Source organism: Eptesicus fuscus, chromosome 3 (genome assembly GCF_027574615.1).
Source record: "Eptesicus fuscus isolate TK198812 chromosome 3, DD_ASM_mEF_20220401, whole genome shotgun sequence".
Classification (NCBI taxonomy): domain Eukaryota; kingdom Metazoa; phylum Chordata; class Mammalia; order Chiroptera; family Vespertilionidae; genus Eptesicus; species Eptesicus fuscus.
The window spans coordinates 24,838,147-24,861,983 of NC_072475.1; the positions used below are offsets into that span (position 1 = coordinate 24,838,147).

At 39.5% G+C, this 23,837-nt stretch overlaps 1 protein-coding gene across 1 annotated transcript in view; it reads left to right on the plus strand.

Moving 5' to 3' along the window:
* Nucleotides 1–5,230: 5,230 nt before the first annotated feature.
* NMD3 (NMD3 ribosome export adaptor) overlaps nucleotides 5,231–23,837 on the plus strand; it is a 29,581-nt gene continuing 10,974 nt past the window's right edge. Inside the window, exons 1-11 of the mRNA XM_054713699.1 lie at nucleotides 5,231–5,325; nucleotides 5,886–5,948; nucleotides 7,100–7,234; nucleotides 8,544–8,640; nucleotides 11,786–11,866; nucleotides 13,419–13,547; nucleotides 13,807–13,897; nucleotides 14,750–14,828; nucleotides 16,018–16,114; nucleotides 18,354–18,471; nucleotides 20,609–20,754. Of these exons, the coding sequence (XP_054569674.1) occupies nucleotides 5,905–5,948; nucleotides 7,100–7,234; nucleotides 8,544–8,640; nucleotides 11,786–11,866; nucleotides 13,419–13,547; nucleotides 13,807–13,897; nucleotides 14,750–14,828; nucleotides 16,018–16,114; nucleotides 18,354–18,471; nucleotides 20,609–20,754 (1,017 nt within the window). The 5' untranslated portion in view covers nucleotides 5,231–5,325; nucleotides 5,886–5,904. The remainder of the gene's footprint in view (nucleotides 5,326–5,885; nucleotides 5,949–7,099; nucleotides 7,235–8,543; nucleotides 8,641–11,785; nucleotides 11,867–13,418; nucleotides 13,548–13,806; nucleotides 13,898–14,749; nucleotides 14,829–16,017; nucleotides 16,115–18,353; nucleotides 18,472–20,608; nucleotides 20,755–23,837) is intronic.

A 23,837-nucleotide genomic window follows, 5' to 3' on the forward strand; every position in this document is an offset into this window, starting at 1 on the left:
GATGAAGACCGAAGTGTTGAAGCCTTGTGAAAAAAATTACAAAAGATAAAACCAGGGAGTTGCTTTCCTTAAACAGAAAACTTTACCCTACATCTGAAAAAAATCAAACTTTTAAAAAGTTTTTGATAATTGTAGATTCGCATGCCATTGCAAGAAACAAAACAGAGAGATTCCTGAATGCTTTAACCTGCCACGCCACCGCCCCCCCCCCCCCCCCCCCCCCACCCCCCCCCCCCCCCCCCCCCCCCGCCCCAAACACAACACCTTGTACAGCAATAATACAAGATCACAACTGGGATATTGATATGGATACAGTCAAAATACAGAACATTTTCATCACCACTAGGATCCTTCATGTTGTCTTTGTATAGCTACACTGAATTCTTTCCTGCCCTTTGCCTCTTTTTTCATTTGTGGCAACCATTAAGCTGTCCTCCAGCTCTTTAATTTTGTCATTTCAAGAATCCTATATAATAAAAGCATAGTATGCAAATTGTCCCCTCCACTGGGAGGTTGTCTGGGAGTTTGACCAGGGGGCGGGGCTAGCTGGGGGAAGGGAGGGAGGCCCCGGGCTGGCAGCCTGCAGCCTAGGGGCCCTACCAGTGCACGAATTTTGTGCACTGGGCCTCTAGTGTTATATAAATGGAATGATACAGTATGTAACTTTTTGGAATTGGCTTTTTCCCCCCCATCCACATAACTCTCTGGAGATTCATGAAGGTTGTTGTTTGTACAATACCACAGTTCACTTCTTGTTGCTGAATGGTATTTCATAGTATGGATGTAATACAGTTTGTTTAATCATTCATCCATTGAAAGATACCTGGCATATTTTATCTACAACAAATAAAGCTGCTATAAACATTTGTGTACAGGTTTTTATGTGAACATAAGTTTTCATTTCATTAAGATAACTGGCTAAAAGTACAATGGCTAGATTGTATGGTAATTGCATTTTTAGTTTTTAAAGAAACTGTCAAATTGTAAAATGGCTTTACCATTTTACATGCCCTCCAGCAGTGTATAAGCAATCGAGTTTCTTGGCATCCTTGCCAGCATGTGGTGTTATCACTACTTTTTAGGTTAGCCATGCTGATAGATGGGTAGTGATAGCTCATTGTGCTTTTAATCTGCATAGTCCTACTGGCTAATGACATTAAACGTCTTCCTATCTGCTACTGGATATCCTCTTCAGTGCAGTGTCTCTCCATGTTGTATGTCCATTTTCTAATTAGGTTTTTTTTTTTCTTTCACATTTAAGTTTTGAGAGTTCTTTATGTATTTAAGATACTAGTCCTGCCCGGCCATCACGGGTTTCGGGGTTAATGCCCAGTGTGGGGCGTGCAGGAGGCAGCCAATCAATGATTCTCTCTTATCACTGACGTTTCTATCTCTCTCTCCTTCTCCCTGTCTCTCTGAAATCAATAAAAAATATATTTTAAAAAAAGATACTAGTCCTTTGGTAGTTACCGTTTGCACATACTTTCTCCCACTCAGTAGCTTGTCGTCTTATCCTCTTAACACTCTTTCAACAGAGCAAGTCTTTAAATCTTGATCATTTAAAATCAACTTACCAAATTTTCCTTTTGTGGATGATGCTTTTGGAGTCAAATATAGAACAATTCTTTCCTTAGTCCTGGATCACAGAGACTTTCTCCTGAGTTTTTGTAAAAGTTTCATAGTTTCACATTTTATCTTAAATCTGTGATGCATTTTGAGTTAATTTTTATAGGAAGTGTCAGACTTAAGCTGAGGAGGTTTATTTTTTTGCTTGTGAATGGACATCGACTTGCTCCAGCACCATTTGTTGAAAGGGCCATTTCCTCCATTGACTTTCTCTTGGTTTAGATCTGTCAGTAACTTCCTCAGAAGGGTGCAAGTGAAAAGATCTTTATGCTACACTCACACTTTATTGATAGTTTGGCCTAGAATAGAATTCAAGGTTGAAATACTTTTCCTTCAGAATTTTCAAACTATTTCTTTCTTTTTTAAAAAAATATTTTTATTGATTTAGAGAGAAAGGGAGAGGGAGAGATAGAAACATAAACGATGAGAGAGAATCATTGATTGGCCGCCTCCTGCACGCCCCACACTGGGGATCAAGCCTACAGCCTGGGCATGTGCCCTTGACCGGAATTGAACCCAGGACCCTTCAGTCTGCAGGCTGACGCTCTATCCACTGAGCCAAACCAGCTAGGGCTCAAACTATTTCTTTATTGCCTTCTTGTTTCTGGTCTTGCTATTGAGAAGGGTGAAGCTGTTCTGATCGTAATCCTCTGGATGTGACCTATTTTATTCTCCCTGGAAGCTTCCTGGATCTTTCTTCATCACCAGCATCCTGAACCTCAGCATAACGATCTAAAAATAGGTGGGTGCCTATTTTTACCCATTTTGATGAGAATATGGTAGACCCTTTTTTTTTTTTAAAATATATTTTATTGATTTTCCACAGAGAGGAAGGGAGAGGGACAGAGAGCCAGAAACATCGATGAGAGAGAAACATCGACCAGCTGCCTCCTGTACACCTGCTACTGGGGATGTGCCCGCAACCAATGCACATGCCCCTGACCGGAATCGAACCTGGGACCCCTCAGTCCGCAGACCGACGCTCTATCCACTGAGCCACACCGGTTTCGGCAATGGTAGACCCTTTCAATCTGTGAATTTCATGTCCTTTCAGTCTGAAAAATATTTCTTCAATATTACTGCTTTTCATAATTAATTGAAAGATCACAGTTTAACTAACTGAAAAGTACCCTAAAGTATATCAGCTACATACCCAGACATTTTAGAAAGTACTTTTTTCTGATATCCAAACTTGCTTACTTAGGAATAACCATTGGGTGGTTTTAAGCTGGTCTTCCTCAGACTCTTAAGCAGAAAATGGAACTAAGGTTGATGGAAAAGGAATAGTTTCTTAAAAGAAAGAAAGAAAGAAAGAAAAAAGCCTGTGGATAACAATAGACAGCCTGAGTCTCAGAAGGACTGGCAGCCTGACACAGTGTTGAGGGCACGGGTACAAAGTTAGACAAACTATAATTCAGTTCCTAGTCCTGCCACTCACTTGCTGCAGAACTCTCAGCAAAGTACCCAATCTTTCGGAATATCAGCCTCACCTGTAAAATGTCAGCTCCATGAGGGCAGGGACCAAGTCTGTGTTGTTCACTGTCGTATAGCCGGTGCCTAACAGGCCTGGCACTGTGGCTCTTGGTGCCACATCAAATAGGGTATTGAAGGAGTATGTTGAGAAAGAAAAAAAGAGCTGCCTTTGACAGTCAGAGGCTGGCCTGGACTCACAGGTAGACCATATTATTCTCCTGTTAGGCATAAAAAATGTCACAGAATACCAACCTCAGACAAGGTTACTCCGAGACCATGATAAAACCAGACAAAGCAAAGCCACTGCATAATTTTGTCTGAGCGTAAATACATACAAGGTCACTGTGCTACCCACACAATACCAGACACTCACGCCCTCTTTTGGCCAAAAGGAGTGACTGCTACTTCTTTACCAGTTGCAGCTTTATCCTTTTGCCTCTCTTTCTATTTATAAGATTTATTGAGATTTCCAATAATAGAAGCATCCCTGCTTTCTGACTACATCTAATCTACAGCAAATTCTTGCTTTCTTAGACTCTCTTTGAGAGTCTAACCCATAATACATTTCTTTCTACCACCCTCTTGCTAACACACTCCAGGATTACTCATGGTCTGTTTGCATTTACTTCAATGAATAATAAACACCATCTGTTTAACTAGCAGTCTTTCTAGTGGTATTTGACTTAAGGGAAATGACAATGTGAATGAAAAAAAAAAAAAAAGAACACTGTCTCTTATGAGTTTTTATCAAATGGATAATTAATTTGCCAAGATACACTGAGGCTGTGTTTTGTGCCAGGCATTGTGTAAGGTTCAGTGAATACCAAAGGGAACAAGACCCAGCCTGCTCTCCAGTAGTTTGAGCCTGTGGAACATGCAGAATAGAACCTGTATGATCCAACTTAATGTTGCTAGCACTACTATAGAGGCATATACTGCCTATCAAGATGTTATACAACCATATGTAAAGGAGGAGGAGCATCTATTTTTAGATCTATAATTTCCAGAACTGTAAGATAATAAAGTTGTGTTGTTTTAAGCCACAAAATTTGTGATATTTGTTATGGCAGCAATAGGAAATGTACATAGGATGCTCGAGCTTAACCTTTAAGGTGGAGTATCCCAGGCACAAACAAAGGTAGACTAGTTCTTGTGAGGACCTTCTAGTGGGCTGTGTGCTTAGAAATGTGACAGGATTTGTCAGGGTCAGATCCTGAAAGGTCTTTCTATGCAGAAAATTGGAAATAATTCAGGAGGTGGTCAGAGACCTCTGAAAGATTAACAGCAGGGAAGTGTGACAATCAGATTTGCATTTTAGAAGGATGGATTGGAGTCTGGAAAAAAATAATGAATTGTAGACTACTTAAGTAACCTGGGCAAGAAATGACGAGAGACCTTCTTTGATCACCTGCTGTAAGATGATCTTGCTTTTTTTCTTGAAAGTTGGGTGAGAACACTTGGAAAAAATATAAGTGTGCTCTTCAAATATTTGAAATTCTGCCATGAGAAAGAGTGGATAGACATGGTCTGTTCTGCTCTACGCTCAAGGTATAAAGTTATAAGGAAACATTAAGTGCACTATTAGGAAATACATTCTAATAATTAGAGTGGCCTGAAAAACAGCATAGACTTCTTCTCAAATAATTATGCCTTACATTTTTCCTTTCATCTGTTCAACAAATATCCATTTGAGCATTTAGGATGAGGCAGGCATTAGGTGGTGAACACAGTAACAAAGGCACTGCCCTTCATGGGGTTTAATTTCTTTGTGTAATCTGACACGGTTTACAGATAGCTTTCATATAATCATTTCACCAAGAAGCAAGCTCCCAATGCGGATATCTGAAAAGTGGGCGAGGTTGGGTTGGCGTTAACTGGGGCCCAAGAAAACCGGTAAGGAAGGTACCCCAATAGGAGAGTTGGAAAGTATTAGTAGAAATAAGTCTCAAGCATCTTTGGAGAGTGCAACCCGGCCTTTCCTCCAGGATCCTTGCAGCTGCCCCGCCCCTCGCCCCGCCCCTCGCCCCGCCCCTCGGCTCGCCTGTGCCCGCCCCTTTCCCCGCCCACACCAGCGCTTTAACTCCCAACTCTCAGCCGCGAGATTTGGATCCCTCTGTCGCGAGATCTTCACCGTACTGGTCCGGCCGCGGAGGCCGTTGGGGCGGGTGGAGGGGCTTCGTTCTGTGGCGGTTTTTGAGAAGTTTGGGTCCTGCCCATAGGAACTAAGTAGGTTCTGGGGGCCGAGACCCAGGCTTTGGTGGCGCGGGGTCCCTGGGGCGAGAGTGGGGCGCACTCCCGGGGCTCGGCCGGCCTCTGGCCGCGTGCGCGCCGCGTGGACGCTGCGGGTCTTAATCCGCGGTCTCACCTGCGGGTGCGGGTGCGGGTCCGGGGGCGTGGGTGGCCCGCGGCGCAGTGACACCGTCCGGGGGCCCCCGCGGGTCCGGGTGGGTGGCCCGCGGCGCCGTTCGGGGGCTCCTGCGGCTCGGGTCCGAGGCGTGGGGGTGCCCGGAGCGGCCCGGTCCGCCGGCTTGGCGCGCAGGTGACACGTTGGGGTGGGTCCGCGGCCGAGGTGAGCGGCCCGAGAGGGTCACCGCAGATGGGCGACTGGGGAATTCCCCTGGTTTTCATATTAAAGAAGTTCTTTCAGAGTTACCAAATAGAACTGGTTTTTTCTTATTTGCTGCGTTACGAGGCGTGGCTGCCTTATTCAGAGAGGCAGGAGGAAGAGGTGTGTGAAGAAGTGGACGGACAAATGACAGATCCCACGGTGTTCTCTCCCTTTTTAGAATCGGGGCCCCCAGCACCATGGAGTACCTGACGGAATCCGCCGAGCGCACCCCCGGACACATGTGAGTCGCGCCCCGTTCCTCCATCCCCTTAAGTGTAAAGATGTTAAAGTGAGTCTGAGCCTTACTGTGAGAAACGCTTTTTCCCCCTTTTTGTTTTGAGGGGGCAGTTCTTAAGTGGAAAAAAAAAAAAAAAAAAAAGAAAATCCTTATTTTCTGAGGGAATAGAATTGATTTTTACTTGGAAAGTTATCGCAAATATTTGCTCATCCTACCCTCTTCTAGGTGGGCACTGTCCAGTACCATAGCCATTAGCCAGATGTGGCTATTTAAATTTAAAGTAATTACGATGAAATGAAATGAAACATTCAGCTCCTCAGTCGTGCTGAGCTACAATTTCAAGTGATCAGTAGTCTACGTGTGCCTCCAAACAGGACATCGCAGATTATAGAACATTTCTTTTTGGACAACATCAGTGATTCTTAACCATCATCTGCTCCCAATGCATCCAGGACCCTGACACTCTCACCGGTTACATTGAATCACTAAACATGATACTCTTTGCAGCCTGTAAAAGTTTTCTGCTCTGGGTACATGTTTACATTTTGGCAGTCCCTGTGCTATGCTGAGGCTTTAAAAAAAAATGTCTTTGGACTCTAATGCTATCTGAGGACTGTTAGACATAATTCAGACTCTCTAGACCCTTTGGATATATTTATATATATATATATATATATATATATATATATATATTTTTTTTATTGATTTTTTACAGAGAGGAAGAGAGAGGGATAGAGAGTTAGAAACATCGATGAGAGAGAATCATCAATCAGCTGCCTCCTGCACACTCCCTACTGGGGATGTGCCCGCAACCAAGGTACATGCCCTAACCGGAATCGAACCTGGGACCTTTCAGTCCGCAGGCCGACGCTCTATCCACTGAGCCAAACCGGTTTTGGCCCTTTGGATATATTTTGAGGCTTTTTGGAATTTTGGCAATCCTTGATTTTTTTTTTTTTAACCTCAGTATTCCAGGTTGTTCTTTATTGCCTCTTTGAAGATTGCTTTTTTTTTTTTTCTTATTTGCTGCTTTTAGGGCAGAGATATTATGGCCCTAACTTGAAGGCTTTTGTTTATTTGTTTGGTAGTTTTCAAAACGTAACCAGTGCATTTGTGACATCTAATTTGTAAACTTTATGCTTTCTTTCTTTAAGCTTGTGCTGCGAATGTGGTGTTGTAATCAGTCCAAATCCTGCCAATATCTGTGTGGCCTGTCTGCGAAGTAAAGTAGACATCAGCCAAGGCATCCCGAAACAGGTCTCTGTATCTTTCTGCAAACAGTGCCAAAGGTATGGTGCGGTACTGTTCATCCTACTTACAGTTGAGATTTATGTATAGGAGAGCAACCAGGATGTGCTAGTCTACCAAGGTACATGAATAAAGTGCATGTAATTGAGAATTAAGTTATATTTATGTCAGTGTTGCCAAAGATTTTAGCACTTGCAATTTTGTAGTGTACTTTTTAGTTTTCCCTGCTAATCTGGTAAAGATGTGTAAGGGTATATAAATTTGTTCTTTTTATGTTCAGAGATTAGTGGGTTTGATGTATACAGTGAATATATAACGAGTTGATGTTTGTTAGGGGGTGAATAGTTTAAGGACATACTATTATTATCATGGTAGTTTTCCCCCTCTTAGTCACTAGAAGCTAAAAAAGCACCTTATAGTTTTAGTAATTTAGCAATGTGTTTTAAAAATTACATCTATAAATGTTCCCATGTAACTAAAATGACTAGTTTATGGGGAAAAAAGCTCAGTAAATCATATCTGGAATGGTCTGAAATGAAACTGGATTTGAAGGCAGAAGACCTGAAAATTAATGTGTGTGTAGATATAGATATAGATATAGATATAGATATAGATATAGATATATGAAGCCCTTTCTAACTGAAAACATGCTTACAACAAGGGACCTGTATAACATTTTTGAATGAATCTTTAAAAGTGTGGCAAAAAAAGTATTTGCATAGCACATTAATGTATCATGTATTTAACAAGCATTTATTGAGCACTTAATATGTGCTAGGCATTGTTGTAAATCCTGGGTGGGCTGGGCTAAAAAACTTAAAGCACGTGCATAAGGGATTTCAATTTTAACTTAGGTTTTATGAAAGATTTTAAAACTTGAGGTTTACAGTTTAAATTTGGAAAGGGACTTGAAATAGATGAATAGTCTGAACTATATTGGTACATAGTATGTGGTACTAATTTATCTTTTTAGGGTGAGAAATAATCAGTTTCCTAACATTACAGAAGTACATTACAAATAATTTTAATGGCATTTTGAGATTCATGGAACTTTTGATCTTTTTGTCATCCTCACTGGAACTCTTACTGGTGCTTGAAGAATAAGATCTCTTTAATAGGTTATTTTAGTTTATCTTTGGCAAATACCCAGAATTTTATCTTTTTAACTAAAGCTACACTTCTTATTGAAAGTTTTCTAGAACTATTAAAGTGTAATTGGGGTAAGTGCTTCAGATTAGCCCTGGGTTATTATATCTGGTTAATAATCAGTATTATATCTGCATATTTAGATGGAAATTTTTTGTTTTTCCTTGAGAATGGCTGGGTTTCAGTATATTATCTCTCTCTCAGATATTTCCAGCCACCAGGAACTTGGATACAATGTGCATTAGAATCCAGGGAACTTCTTGCTTTGTGTTTAAAAAAAATCAAAGCCCCTCTGAGTAAGGTAGGTCAAATAGCTACCTTTTTGTAATATCTTTTTAATATCTCATTTTCAGAAAATCCTTGTATAAGTAGGTTTTTCAAAAGTAACTATTAAATGATACTGTTGAAATACAAATATTTCATTTTTAAAGTTACATATATTCTTTTTTATGAAAGTGAAAATCCACCTGCTTTGAAAGACCTAATATACAATCAAATTTGTCATTTATTATTTATAGAGAACTTTTACATGCAATTAATTTTTTGGGAAATATTTGTATAAAACCATTGCTAAACTTTGTCTTTTTCCTTTTGTATTCTTTTAAATCTTTATGTTGTATTTTTTTTTTAAATTTCTTTATTGATTAAGGTATCACATATTTGTCCTCATCCCCCCATTCCCATCCCACACCCCTCCCCACACATGCCCCCACCCCCCTGTTGTCCCCAACCGCTGGTTAGGCGCATATGCTTGCACACAAGTCCTTTGGTTGATCTCTCCCCTTTACCTCCACCCTCCCCTACCCTCCCTCTGAGGCCCGACAGTCTGATCCGTGCCTCCTTGTTTCTGGGTCTGTTCTTTTTCATCAGTCTATGTTGTTCATCATTTCCACTAGATGAGTGAGATCATGTGCTATTAGAAATACACTTATAAGAACTGAAAATGAGACAAGCAATAATGGTTATGGTGACAGGAAATGAATCAGTCTGTAGTGAGTTTCTTTCTGGGCCAACAGTTCTTTTGAGACCCAATTACAATGCCCAACAGTTCCTTATGTGTACATGTCAGCACTGACATTACAGTTCTGGATGGTGGACAAATGATGGTAATGCAGGTCCGACTCTCTCTGGTTTGGTCCTGGGCAACCTGCAGTGATGCACAGCTGCTAACTGCTAGTATGGGAAGACCACGTCAGCGTCTTCCATCTCTGGACTGCTTCTCTTCTGTCTTCCTGGCTGGAGTAGTCCTGTCGATTCCTCTCTGTTGCTGGAATCCACATGGTCTCGGAGTTGTTTTCTGAAAATATACAAACATATTCTCGACCAAAAGTTAATAAAGGAATATTTTCTATAAATTTGACTTGGGATCCTATTTCATTTTTTGCACAAATGATTTTCCTCTGGCTTGTTTTGACTCCTTGTGTGTTTTTCATGGGTGTCTTGCTTTTAGCCTTACAATTAATTTTCTAAAGTACTAATTTTCTAGATGTAATTTACTTACAGGTTATTTTTCCTTACATGATATTCTTCTACTATACCCTCCTTTTTTGATTTAAATGTTAGGAGGCTTTTGAAAATTTTATAATGTAGTCTTGATGGCTTTTACATTTTAATTTTTTGCACTATAATATTACTGTTTTAGGTTCATTACATTGTGCACAATTTTATCATGAGATGAAGTACCAATAAAAATTTTAGTTAACACTTTAGGAACACCTTTTTGTCCAGTACAATTAATTTTTCTAGAATATTCGCTTGTTTCAACTAGCCAGTTTAAATTTGCCTGAAAACTTGACTACTATTTTACTGTCAAATTTATTACTCTAACAACAATCTTATTTTACCCTGTATATATTAGTGGAAGGGATTATTTGCCTTCTTGATTAGGTCCTGAGCATTCCTGGTGGTAGGCTGGATTTAGATATCGTAAACCCACTTCCCCACACCATGGGTACAAGATAACTCAAACAATTCTTGTTGGAGTAAGAGGGCAGCTGCTGTCGGCCAAGTCTCTGTCGGTCACCTGGGTCCTGATCTGAGCTGGGCATGGGAAGCACGAAGCAGCCATGGGGGCAGGAGACCTCCCTCAGAAGGGGCTAGGGTTCAGGCCCCTGCAATGTTGGGGGTGGTGAGGGTCTGTGCCCCACCTCTGTTGATCCCCAAATTCTATCCTGATGGCCCCTCTGCGACTGTGCCTGTCTTAGGTTGTTCCTTCCTTGAGGAATGTTGTATTGTTTTGTCTTTTTTTTTCCCGTGTTCTTGGCAGTTTTCTTTACTTTATCTTCCTATCTTCGTATTGATTTTTCCCCCCCAGGAGTAATATTTTTAAGCTTCAGACTTGATGCATTCTGTTCTTGAATTTTACTGAGGGTTTGTTAATAGGTTTAAAAAAATTTTTTTTTCTATTTTCTGATTTGTCTCCTTTATTTCTAGAGTCAGTTTTTTGTGTACAGTAAAACCTCAATATATTCTGGATTGCTGCAGCTATACTAGCTAATCTAGCTCTCACGAGCCAGGACTTGATTAAATTATCACCTGCCACTGATGCCTCCCAAATACATTGTCTAGAGCTCAGATTTCTCCATAGAGCTCCAGACTAAATGTATGTCTTATCTACTGAACAGCTTCTCTTGGACATCTCATAGATGAATGCTCTTAAACTCAAATGTCTGAAACCAAATGTAGCATCTTCTCCCTATTAAATCTGATTTTTTTGTGTCAGAAAAATAGCATTATCTAGATGCCCAAGCTGGATACTTGAGCATCATTCTAGAATGCTCTTTTCCTCCTTCCATATCTAGTAATTAAATCCTATAGATTTTATCTACTAAATAGCTCTTGGATCTTTTTACTTCTGTTATTTCCAGCACCTCTCAGTTCAGCTCACCTACACCTTCCAAATTATTGAAACAGCCTCTTGTTCTCTCATCTCCATCTTTAAAATACCCATTTTAGCAATGTGCATGAAAAGCCCTCCAATGAATGTTCATTTTTTATTTATTTTTTGTTAATCTTTACCTGAGGATATTTTTCGATTGATTTTTAGAGAGAGTGGATGGGAGGGGGAGAGACACACAGAGAGAAACATTCATGTGAGAGAGACATATTGATTGGTTGCCTCCTGCATGCGCCCTGACTGGTGCCGGGGATCGAGCCTACAATCAAGGTATGTTCCCTTGACCGGGAATTGAACCTGTGACCCTTTAGAGTGAGGACTGATGCTCTAACCACTAAGACACACTGGACAGGGCAGTTGTCCTTTTATTTGCTGTTTTTGTTGACATACCTTTCATGATAAATTTTGATTTTTTACTCGTTAGTTTGGGTAGCGATGCTAATTACAGATTTCTTTAACATCTTATGAAATGTATTTGTTAATGAACTGTTCTTTCATATTTTTCTCCTCATGGGAATTTATGTTTTGTTCTGTTTGTGTTTTATTGAAGGTTCGGCTTGTAGATGCAGGCTTTGTTTGGACTGAGCCCCATTCTAAGAGACTTAAAGTTAAACTAACTGTTCAGAAAGAAGTAAGTTGTGCATAATTTTCTCAGCATTGTTAAAATATAGGTAGTCAAAATGAAGGGGCTATTAGTAAGTTACTTGATGACTTGAACAGCTTAAAAGGACATGAATACACTCTTAATTTAAACCTTTGTTTTCTTTTGGATCATTTGCATAGAGGATTGGGTCACTAATAATAGCAACCATTGCTTATGATTAGTGGGCTAAGATAATCTTATTTTTGTGTTAACTACTCAATTTATTTGGTTTGCTTAATGGCCCAACTTGGGCCCATAAAATAATCTTTTCAAAGTTACTTATTTAATTTTTTTTACTTTTTAAAATATATTTTTATTGATTTCAGAGAGGAATCGAGAAGGAGAAAGAAACATCAATGATGAGAGAGAACCATTTATCGGCTGCCTCCTGTACTCACCCCCCACTGGGGACCAAGCCGGCAACCTGGGCCTATGCCCTGACCAGGAATTGAACCATGACCTCCTGGTTCATAGGTTGACACTCAGCCATCTGGCTGGGCTTAAAGTTGTTTTTATTAGGAAAAAGATTGAAGTAAAAATATGAACTAAGACAGTGCTTCTCAAACTTGTTTGATGATTATGACTCATAGTAACTGAGTCAAAATGGATTCTACTGGTTGTGAGAAAAGCTTCCCAGGTGATTGCAGATGATTGGCTATGTTTGGAAACAATTAACTTAGAGAGTTTTTGTCTTATTTTTTTTTCCTAAGGATGAATTTTATATGCACATATGCAAATACTAGAGGTCTGGTGCACAAAATTTATGCACTCGGGGGTGGGGTGGGGATCCCTAAGTCCCTAAGCCCAGCCTGAGCCCTCTTGCAATCTGGGAGCCCTCGGGGGATGTCCTTAGTGCTGCCACAGAGATGGGGGAGGCTCCCACCACCACCGCTGTGCTCGCCAGCCGTGAGCCCAGCTTCTGGCTGAGCGGCACTCCCCATGTGGGAGCGCACTGACCACCAGGGAGCAGCTCCTGCATTGAGCATCTGCTCCCTGGTGGTCAGTGCACGTCATAGCAACTGGTCGTTTTGCCGTTCGGGTGATTTTCATATTAGCCTTTTAGCCTTTTATTATATAGGATGCCCTATATAATAAAAGTGTAGTATGCAAATTGTCCCCTCGACTGGGAGTTCCTCTAGGAGTTCGACCAGGGGGCGGGGCTGGCCAGGGGAAGGGAGGGAGTACTGAGCTGGCAGCTGGCAGCTGCTAGGGACCCTGCCAGTGCACTAATTTCGTGCACTGGGCCTCTAGTATAGGTAAAAAATTCCGCAAAAAAATTCTCATAACCGTTTCAACTAAAGGTAAATTTGAAATGTTAATATAGTAATAAATACTACAAAGTAAACCTGTATATCTTTCTTGAAATAGTATAACTTATTCATATGACTTAATTTAAAGTGATTAATTGTTGATATTCTCAAAGCATTAATGGAAATGATTTTGAGTTAAATATTAAAAGTATCTTCTTTTAAGAAAAAGATTTGTTATTAAACAAAAGGAAAGGATGGAGTATGATTTTTTTTTAAATTTTTTTAATCAGGTGATGAATGGTGCTATCCTTCAGCAAGTGTTCGTGGTGGATTATGTTGTTCAGCCCCAGATGTGTGGAGATTGCCATAGAGTAGAAGCTAAGGATTTCTGGAAGGCTGTGGTTCAAGTTAGGCAAAAGGTAATGAAAGATGAGGAGTGAATCCTCCAGTTTGTATATAATTGTCAGTTATAAATAGCTAGTAAAACCTTCTTTTTCTCAAATCCTTCATGCACCAGGGCTAATCCCTGGAGCATCCACCTTTAGAAATAGATTACTATTGCATTTTAGATAATCTTTGAAGATTATTTTAGTTTTAAAATCAGTGTGCTATATCTATAGATAGCTTTTTTTTTTTTTTGCATTTCATGTATTAATTTAATAATGCATTTATGTTTAGACTTTGCACAAAAAAACTTTCTACTATCTGGAACAGTTAATTTTGAAATATGGAATGCATCAGAATACACTTCGTATCAAAGAAATTCATGGTGAGTTAAAATGTAAAATCATTTGAAATGATGTCAGAATTTTATTTCAGCTAACCTAAGGAGTCTTTTATTTTTCTGATAATATCTAAAATAGTACTGTTTAAAAGAACTTTCTGTTAGGAAGAAAAAAATCTTAGTTCTTTATCTGGACTGTCCAGTATGTAGCCAGTAGCCATGTGTGACTATTGGATACTTGAAGTGTGCCTAGTGCAACAGAGGAACTGAATTTTTATTTTTTTAATGTTTTAATTTAAATGTATACTAAGTAGCTAGCAGATGAGTAAACCAGTAACTACATTAATAGATTGTCAAATACTATGATAGAAAATTCATTGGAAATTTGTTTTAAGCAGAGATCAGGTTTTGATGGGAAGAAAGTTATTTTTGAGAACTAAGTTATTCTGTAATGTATTTGTTTTTCATATGCCTAGAGGCATTTATTATGGATATATTAAATCAGAAGACTAAACTTAGTAATAATAAACAGTGGTAAACAAATGATATAATTAGATTTCTTGAAGATGGAATTTAAAATTTTTTGCATAATTTTATAATGGCTCTTTAGAGCATATTCTTATCACTTGCTGTTGATGTAGCATACTTATACAATTAGATGATGGATGAATATTTCTTTAATTAATAGTAAAAAATATAAATATTCTTTAGCACACTCTTATTTAAATTTCTTGCTAACAGTGCTTGCTGTTGGTGGACAGTACATTGTTTTTCTAGTCTCTAAAGTACAGGTTTAGAAATAGCTATTCTTAAAGGATTTGTTATATAGTCATGTTAGTAGAGGAAAATCTTATTTTGCAGAATTATTTTCATGTGTTTTTTTTTTTTTTTTTTAAGATGGACTGGATTTCTATTATTCTTCAAAGCAGCACGCTCAGAAGATGGTAGAATTTCTTCAGTGTACAGTTCCCTGTAGGTATGTTCTGAACCTAAATGTGATTAATTAAATCCAAGGAGTGGGGAGTGGATATAGGTCATATCCATGCTTTACACTGAAACAGCCACTCTTATGCTAAAACTAGAGGCCCAGTGCATGAATTCGTGCACCGGTGGGGTACCTCAGCCTGGACTGCACCCTCTTGCAATCCAGGACCCCTCGGGAGATGTTCAACAGCCAGTTTTGGCCTGATCCCCGGGGATTGTAGGGTTTAAACTGGCAGTCCGACATCCCCGAGGGATGTAGTAGTGCACGAAGCAGCAGGTGGCCAGAGAGGAGCCTGAGCCTGGGCCAGGCACCGCACCACTCCCGCTCATCCTGGCCCTACTGCGCCTGCCGCTGCTGCCACTCAGTAGCACTGCCATGGAGACAGGAGAGGCTCGTGCCGCCATAGCTACGCTTCACAGCCGTGAGCCTGGCATCTGCTGCCCGTCGGTTAGCTGAGAGGAGCGCGCTGATTACCAGGGGCCAGTTCCTGCATTGAGCGTCTGCCCCCTAGTGATCAGTGTGGTCATAGTGACTGGTCGACTGGTTGTTCAGTTGTTTGGTTGTTCGGTTGCTTAGGCTTTTAGATATATAGATATTTAAAATTGTAGGAGGAATACTTACACAATTAGTGAACATTTATTTGTTTTAGTCACTTTAAGGGAGGAAGTATTACCCTAAGAGCACATAAGAATCACTTTGGGGATATAGACCTCACCCTGTGGTAAGCACTGGAGTGCCAAATGATTGATTGAATATCTTTAAATAGGAGAACAGAAAGAAGGGGTAGAGAGCTTTGGGGAGAAGCTTCATGGAGAAGAAAGGACTCCTAAAATGGGAAATTTTCAAAGGTAGAATTTATGTTGAAAAGTGAGATTAGTGTGAACAAAGACTTATGGATATTAGTGTACCTTTTAATAGATACTGCATATGGATTAGAATGGTCTGAGCCAAGGGAATGTTTGTAGGTTTTTAGTAGATAAAGTTGAAAATAGTTAGGGTGCAGTCATATTGGTGAAGGTTTGAAATGTAAATGGTTGAAATTAGGCTTCACTATAGTGGACATTAGAAAGCTGTTTCAGACTTTTGCCGGTGATGATAGGATTTGACGAAAATTGATATTTTGAGACCTTATAAGTAAGACATTTGTCTTTTCATTACTATTAACTTTTTCTCTTAATAGATACAAAGCCTCACAGAGACTCATCTCTCAGGATATCCATAGTAACACTTACAATTACAAAAGCACTTTTTCTATGGAAATTGTTCCAATATGCAAGGTACTTTTTCTTATTTAATTAATCCATGCCCATAAAAGAGTACAAGTAATTAATTGGTTTATATGTAATGATTAGCTTTTGGTTTCCTTCTGGGGTTGATTAAAATTTTAGAATAACTTCCTTCATAAATGATTTCTAACACATGCAGTCATGTGAAAAAGATGTTAAAAAGTAATTACACTTAAAATTGGCATACCCTTTCTTTGAGTGTACTAATTAAAAGGCCTATTTCAGTTTTTTAATGTCCTTATTCCTTAAAATTTGTGATCCTTGTGGACACATGACAATTCTATGAAACTTTGAATACAGAAATGACATTAAAATAAATATCAGTGAACTACTTTGGAACATGTTCAAATTGGATTTTAGCATGATGAAAATAGTATTGTAGAAATGAGACCATAGAATCATTTTTGTGATTTAAAAACATAATATGAATAACACTTAAAATGTGTAGGTTATCATTTCATTTAATTGTACTAAGGTAAAAACTTGCTTCTAAAAACATAAGTGGATTAAAATTCAACAAATAGTTATTGAGGGTCTAGTGTACAGAAGACTGTGTGCTAAGGATTTTGTCTCTAGAGGTCTCTGAAATATAGGATCTTATATGTTGATATTTAAAACTAATAATAATAAGTGCCATAATTTATTCTGAGAATTCTGTATAAGTTAATATCTAAGTACTTGAGTATATTTCACCTCTTTATGTCTAATAATAACTGGGGTAAATTATACTAGCATTTTGAAGATGAGGTAATTGAATCTTCCGGGCATTAGATGACTTGACCAGAGTTACACAACTGTAAAATGATGAAGCCAAGATTTATTTGTACCTATGTCTGTGACTTTTAAGCTTTAAAGCTATTAGTAGCCATAGATAATAGGTAAATGAATGGCTGAGGATGTGCTCCATAGAAGTGGACTGTGGGCCAAATTTGGTCTGAGGGGCATATTTTGCAAACCCCTGATTTAAAACTGAACATTTTACTGGTGCAGAGCCTGGGAAATATAAATCTTGGTGTGAGGGCATATCTGAGGCCTTGTGTATAAAGTACTTGGAGTGATTCATACAGATAACTGGATACATGCACCATGTAAAGTAGTATTTTCATTCATCTTTGGAGACTCTTTTAAGTTAAAAAGGAAGTACTGGACTAGGTGCTATTAGGGATACGCAGGTGTCCTTTTAGTGGAGGAATCTATGATTGTGAATAGATGCAGCTTAAAATATAACCCATATTCTTTTATATTTTAACTAAAGGCCTGGTGCATGAAAATTCATGCACTGGAGGGGCATCCCTCAGCCCGGCCTGCCCCCTCTCACAATCGGGGAGCCCTCAGGGGCAGGAGGCGACCTGGTGATTAGGGGAAGGTGACACCCCCATCACACCTCTGCTGCTGCCACTGCCAGCAGCGCAAGCCTTGGTCGGCCCTGTTTACCTGAGCTTCGGGCGGCTGGGAGGCTGAGGGACCTGGGGGACTACAGAGGCAGGCGTGCGGAGTGGCCAGACCCACCTTGGGGCAGGCCCGGCCATGCCTCGCTCCTGCCACCCCGGTGGGGCTGAGGGGACTGGGCGCCGCCATCTTGTAGCTGTGGGTGCCGCCATCTTTGAGGGCTTGACAGTCAATTAGCATATTCCCTAATTGGCTGTGGGTGCTGCCATCTTTGTGAGGGCGTGACCATCAATTAGCATATTCCCTTTTTATTAGATAGGATACAGTTTATAAACAGATAACCCCATTACTGGTATTATTTCCCAACGTACACATAGAGGTGTACTGTTTGGGGCATATTGTTAATGTAGCCATGAAAGAGAAACATGCGGCTCCCCTGAAATTTGTTTTTTATGGAGATTGAAAGAAGTCACAGGTAGATTTAGAAAATCACTCTCCTTCTGATACTTAATACTTTGCTTAGAATGTACAATGTTAACATAGAGTGGTAAGCATTCATACTTCAATAAAATTGAAATAAACTTAATAGCTTGATGAATATGACCTGAAAAAAAATTAAAGCATTTTTATTAAGACAAATATCCCCATTTTAAGAAGGTATAGCTTATTTTCTGCTTCTCTAAAAATTCCTTTTTTTAGGCCCTTTGTTTGATACACAGAATTAAAAATTTAATGTTTTAATTTGAGCAAATGCATTTGAATCAGGTATGCATTGATGAGTGTTTTTTGGAGACTGTTACTTAAGATTAGCTTCACTCTAAATGTGAGTTTTTATGTCTAGGATAATGTTGTTTGTCTGTCTCCAAAACTGGCGCAAAGCCTGGGAAATATGAATCAGATTTGTGTGTGTATTCGCGTAACCAGTGCCATCCATCTCATAGATCCAAATACCCTACAAGGTAAGTTTTCGGAACTGTTTGCCTTGACAATTCTATCTGGCAAGCAGTAATAATTTATATTGTTAATTTTATCAAATTTTTCAATAATGTTCTGAAAAACTAGTTAACATTTTTACTATTGTTTCTTACAAAACCCTAATTTTTAAAGCTTTTGATAAGTTACCTTGTATTTTTTACTTGAAGAAATAATTCTGTGAACTTTTAAAAATGTACTAGTTTTATACTATTTATTTTATTTTTTAATTTTTAAAAAACATATTTTTATTGATTTCAGAGGGAAGGGAGAGGGGGAGAGAGAGAGAAACATCAATGATGAGAGAGAATCATTGATCGGCTGCCTCCTGCATGTCCCCCTTAGTGAGAATCTCGAGCCTGCAACCTGGGCATGTGCCCATGACCAGAATTGAACCAGGGACCCTTTAGTCCACAGGTCAATGCTCTATTCCCTGAGCCAAACCAGCCACAGCATACTCCATTTATTTTTACTGAAATTGACTTATTTACCTCATTTTACTTTTGTGACTAATTAAAGTTTGGAGCAGTTAACTTTTTGTAATTCAGTAGAACATTTAGTTTAAATATGAATTTTAACTAATTTCATTACTATACATAATTTTTAACATTTCCTTGATAAAAACTGTTTTTTAAAGAAGATCCCATATTGATAGGTGTCTCCTCAGGACTTGTTTGCATCTCCTACTTCTTTTTTTTTTTTTTAAATATGTTTTATTGACCTTTTACAGAGAGGAAGGGAGAGGGATAGAGAGCCAGAAACATCGATGAGAGAGAAACATCGACCAGCTGCCTCCTGCACACCCCCTACCGGGGATGTGCCCGCAACCAATGTACATGCCCCTGACCGGAATCGAACCCGGGACCCTTGAGTCCGCAGGCCGATGCTCTATCCACTGAGCCAAACCGGTTTCGGCATGCATCTCCTACTTCTTGATCTTTTTCACTTTTTATTTCTAATATAAGTTTTCTGTTATAAAAAATTGAGTTTATTTTGCTATTTTCCCAAAAGTCATTTATTATCCTTGTCAATTAGATTAGAATTCATCAGGCATAGGTGTTTTTTTTTACAATATTGGGATGAACATCTGTCAGGTAAAACTTTTCCATAAATTTTTCATAAATTAAGTGCCTGAGACAACTGATAATGTTTCTGAAATAAAATGCCAACCCATGAAACAACAGCTGATTGTATCTGACTTTATATTAAAGGCACTTAGCTTTGTGGTATTGTGATGTTGTTAGTAACTTCTTAAAGATAATGTTTGACACCTGATAGTCTCTTGAGCTGTGAGCAGTTTGGGCTGATTTATAGGAATAAATGGTGACTCTAGAGCAGTGGTTCTCAACCTTTCTAATGCCGCGACCCTTTAATACAGTTCCTCATGTTGTGGTGACCCCCAACCATAAAATTATTTTCGTTGCTACTTCATAACTGTAATTTTGCTACTGTTAATGAATCGTAATGTAAATATCTGTGTTTTCTGAAGGTCTTAGGCGACCCTGCTAGCAGTTCTCAACCTGTGGGTTGCTCTAGAGCAGGGGTCCTCAAACTTTTTAAACAGGGGCCAGTTCACTGTCCCTCAGACCGTTGGAGGGCTGGACTATAGTTTAAAAAAAACTATGAACAAATTCCTATGCACACTGCACATATCTTATTTTGAAGTAAAAAAACAAAACGGCAAAAACACCCGCATGTGGCCCGCGGGCCGTAGTTTGAGGATGCCTGAGACCATCGGAAAACACAGATATTTACCGTATTTTCCGGCGTATAAGATTTAACCCAGGAAAATCTTCTATACGCCCAGTCGTCTTATACGCCGGAAAATACGGTACATTACGATTCATTAACAGTAGCAAAATTACAGTTATGAGGTAGCAACGAAAATAATTTTATGAAAATAATTTTATGGTTGGGGTCACCACAACATGAGGAACTGTATTAAAGGGTCGCGGCATTAGAAAGGTTGAGAACCACTGCTCTAGAGAGTGAGTTGCCCCTGTTGTTCCTGTTGACCTGATGCTTCCCAGTTCGTACATACCAAATTGTTCCTACTTATAACACCTGTTGACTTTTAAAACACGTTATTTCTCTTGTTCTTTAACAGTCTATGTTTATTCTTAGTGGCAGATGTTGATGGGAGCACTTTCTGGAGTCACCCTTTCAATAGTTTATGCCATCCCAAACAGCTAGAGGAGTTTATTGTGATGGAATGCAGCATAGTCCGAGATCTAAAACGCAAAGCAGGTGCTGGAATGATATCAAAAAAGGTAAGTACTATCTTGCACATCTTTTTTTTTTCTCCCCCAAATTATTGTTTTGGTCCCAGTAATTCTAAAATGTGTTTACAAATAAAGCTAACACCACACTAGATTAAAAATGCGTTCCATGTTTGTATATTGTTTGCTTTTAACATGGTCATTGAGGTGATTATTATCAGGCTTACACTATCTGGTAAATTTATTTTTTGTTTAATGTGAAACATTTTAAAAAAAGTTTATTATTATGGAAAAACATTTTCTTGCTTTACTTTTGTACAAGAGGACCAAGTTACAAGTTAATCTTTTATGAAAGCTGTATTATCAGTAAACTAGAGGCCCGGTGCATGAAATTCGTGCACGGGGGAGGGGGTCCCCTCAGCCCAGCCTGCACCCTCTCCAATCTGGGACCCCTTGGGGGATGTCCGACTGCCGGTTTAGGCCCGATCCCGGGGATTGGGCCTAATCCGACAGTCAGACATCCCTCTCACATTCCTGGACCGCTGGCTCCTAATTGCTCACCTGCCTACCTGCCTGGTTGCCCCCCCCCCCCCCCCCCCCCGCCAGCCTGATCGCCCCTCATTGCCTCTGCATGCTGGCCTGATTGCCCCTAACTGCCCCCCTGCTGGCCTGGTTGCCCCTAACTGTCCCCCGCTGCCGGCCAGGTCACCCCCAACTGCCCCCCTCTGCTGGCCTGGTCACCCCTAACTGCCCCCCCCCTGGCCTAGTTGCCCCTCACTGCCCCCTCTGCCAGCCTAATCACCCCCAACTGCCCCCCCGCCCTCTCCCCTGCCCTGGTCGCCTCTTACTGCCCACCCCTGCCGGCCTGGTTGCCCCATGCAGCCTGGTTGTTCAGTTGTTTGGTCGTCTCTCACCCACCTGCCGGTCTGGTTGTAGGCAGTCATCTTGTGAGGGTCAATTTGGATATTACCTCTTTATTTTATAGGATACTGAATACATCAGTTTGCATTTCTAAAACATGGGAACATTCTCTACCTAATCGAAGTGTTAACATACTGTTATGCAAAGTGCTGAGGTCCCAGAAGACCTCAGCATATTGTTTGTGGATTCCAAAGAAATAATCTGGAGGATTGGCTGTGAAAGACAGGTGTTATTAGGACTTACATGCACACTTTCAGAGTGGCCACATGGGGTGGGGGGGACGGGCAGGTGAAGGGGCAGCCAGTGCTATTGTTTTGCTGCCACACAAGGTTTTATAGAATACAGAAAACAGGGCATGCAGGGGGAGGGGGACGTGCATAAATTCAAAACAGTAACTGTTTATAATCCAGGCTTATATCTAGAAGTAGTTTCTCTTTGGCCTTTCTTAGGTCGAGTTGCTGGCCAGGTTCCCAAGGTTTCACAGTCTGCTTACAGATGGCCTTCACTATTTCCCGTAGGGTAGTAGGGGGATTTGGAGCATGGGAAGGGGCCCATGTTCCCATTTATCATAGACATACATATAAACATTATTATTTATTTTTAAATTTCCTCATTTGTCCCCAAGTATCTTTCATGAGTTAAACTAGTATCAATTTGGGCATCATACATGGAATGTAAATCTTTTATTTAGTGATAGCTCCTTCCACCCCCCCCCCCCTTTTTTTTTTAATGATGCCACCTTCCTAAGTAGGGCATTTATCTTGTGGATCTCTTATTGTTTCCTCATGATGTTATTTAACTTGCTACTTAATCTCTAGTAATTCCTTTAAGAAAGTGGATCTAAAGGCTTGCTTAAATTTATTTTTAGCCAGAACATTTGAGTGGTGATGCTGTGTATTTTCTATGATATATTAAGAGAGAAGTAACGTTTGGCTATTTCACTGATAGCTAGATCTCTCTATTGTAATATTATGATCTCCCCCCCCTTCCCCTTATTAGCTGGTCTGCCTGACTTCTTTCTTTGCTTGCTTCCTTCCTTTTTTCCTTCCTTCCTCCTTCCCTCCCTCACGCTCTCCCTCCCTCCCTTCCTTTGTTCTTTCCTTCCTTCCTTCCTCCCTCTCAGATTGCCCCAAATTTTGCCAGTGGGAACCCCTTCATAATAGTTTCAGTGTCTTGTTAAAAATTTTTTTCTAGTGGCTTTTATTTTTTTAGAGCAGTTTTAGCAAGATAAGAGGAGTTCAGAAATTTCCCATATACCCCTCCTCTACACATGCATAGCCTCCTCCATTCTTAATATCCCCCATCAGAGTCTTCCTAGCCATGAACATGGAATTTCTCTACATTTATTTAGCTGGTTTTTAAAAAATTTTATTCATCAGAGTTTTGTAGTTTTTCTTATAAAGTTCTTATACATATTTTATTAGATTTAGACCTAAGTATTTCATTTTGGGGGGTACTAATATAAATGATAATTGTGTTTTTAATTTCAAGTTCCACTTTTTCATGTTGGTTTATAGGGAAGCAGTGGACTTTCATTTATAACCTTGTATCCTGTAACCATGCAATATTCTGGTTGTTCCTTTGTTCATTCAGATTTTCCACATACACAGTCATTATCTGCAAAGATAATTTTATTTTTTCCTTCCCAATCTATATATTTTTCATTTTCTTTTCTTGTTTTTTACATTATTTAGGATTTCTAATAGATATTGAAAAGCAGTGATAAGAGAGAGCATCCTTGCCTTGTACCTGATCTTAGTGGGAAATCTTCGAGTTTCTCACCATTAAGTATATTAGCTGTGTTTTTTATATATTCCTTATCAAGTTGATGAAGTTCCCCTCTGTTTCTACTTTACTAAGAGTTTTTAACATGGATGGTGTGTTGGATTTTGTAAAGTGCTTTTTCTGTATTGATACTATCATATAATTTTTTTGGTATGATTGATAGGTTACATTAATTGAATTTCAGATATTGAACTGGCCTTGCATACATGGGGGTAAGTCCCATTTGGTCATGACATACAGTTATTTTATATTTTGTGGAGGATTTTTATATCTATGTTCATGAGAGAACACTGGTCTGTAGTTTGCTTGCCTGGTAATATCTTTGTCTGGTTTTAGTATTACAGTAATGGGTAGCCTTATAAATGTGTTAGGAAGTATTCCGTCTTTTTCTGGAAGAGATTGTAGAGAATTGGTATAATTTCTTATTG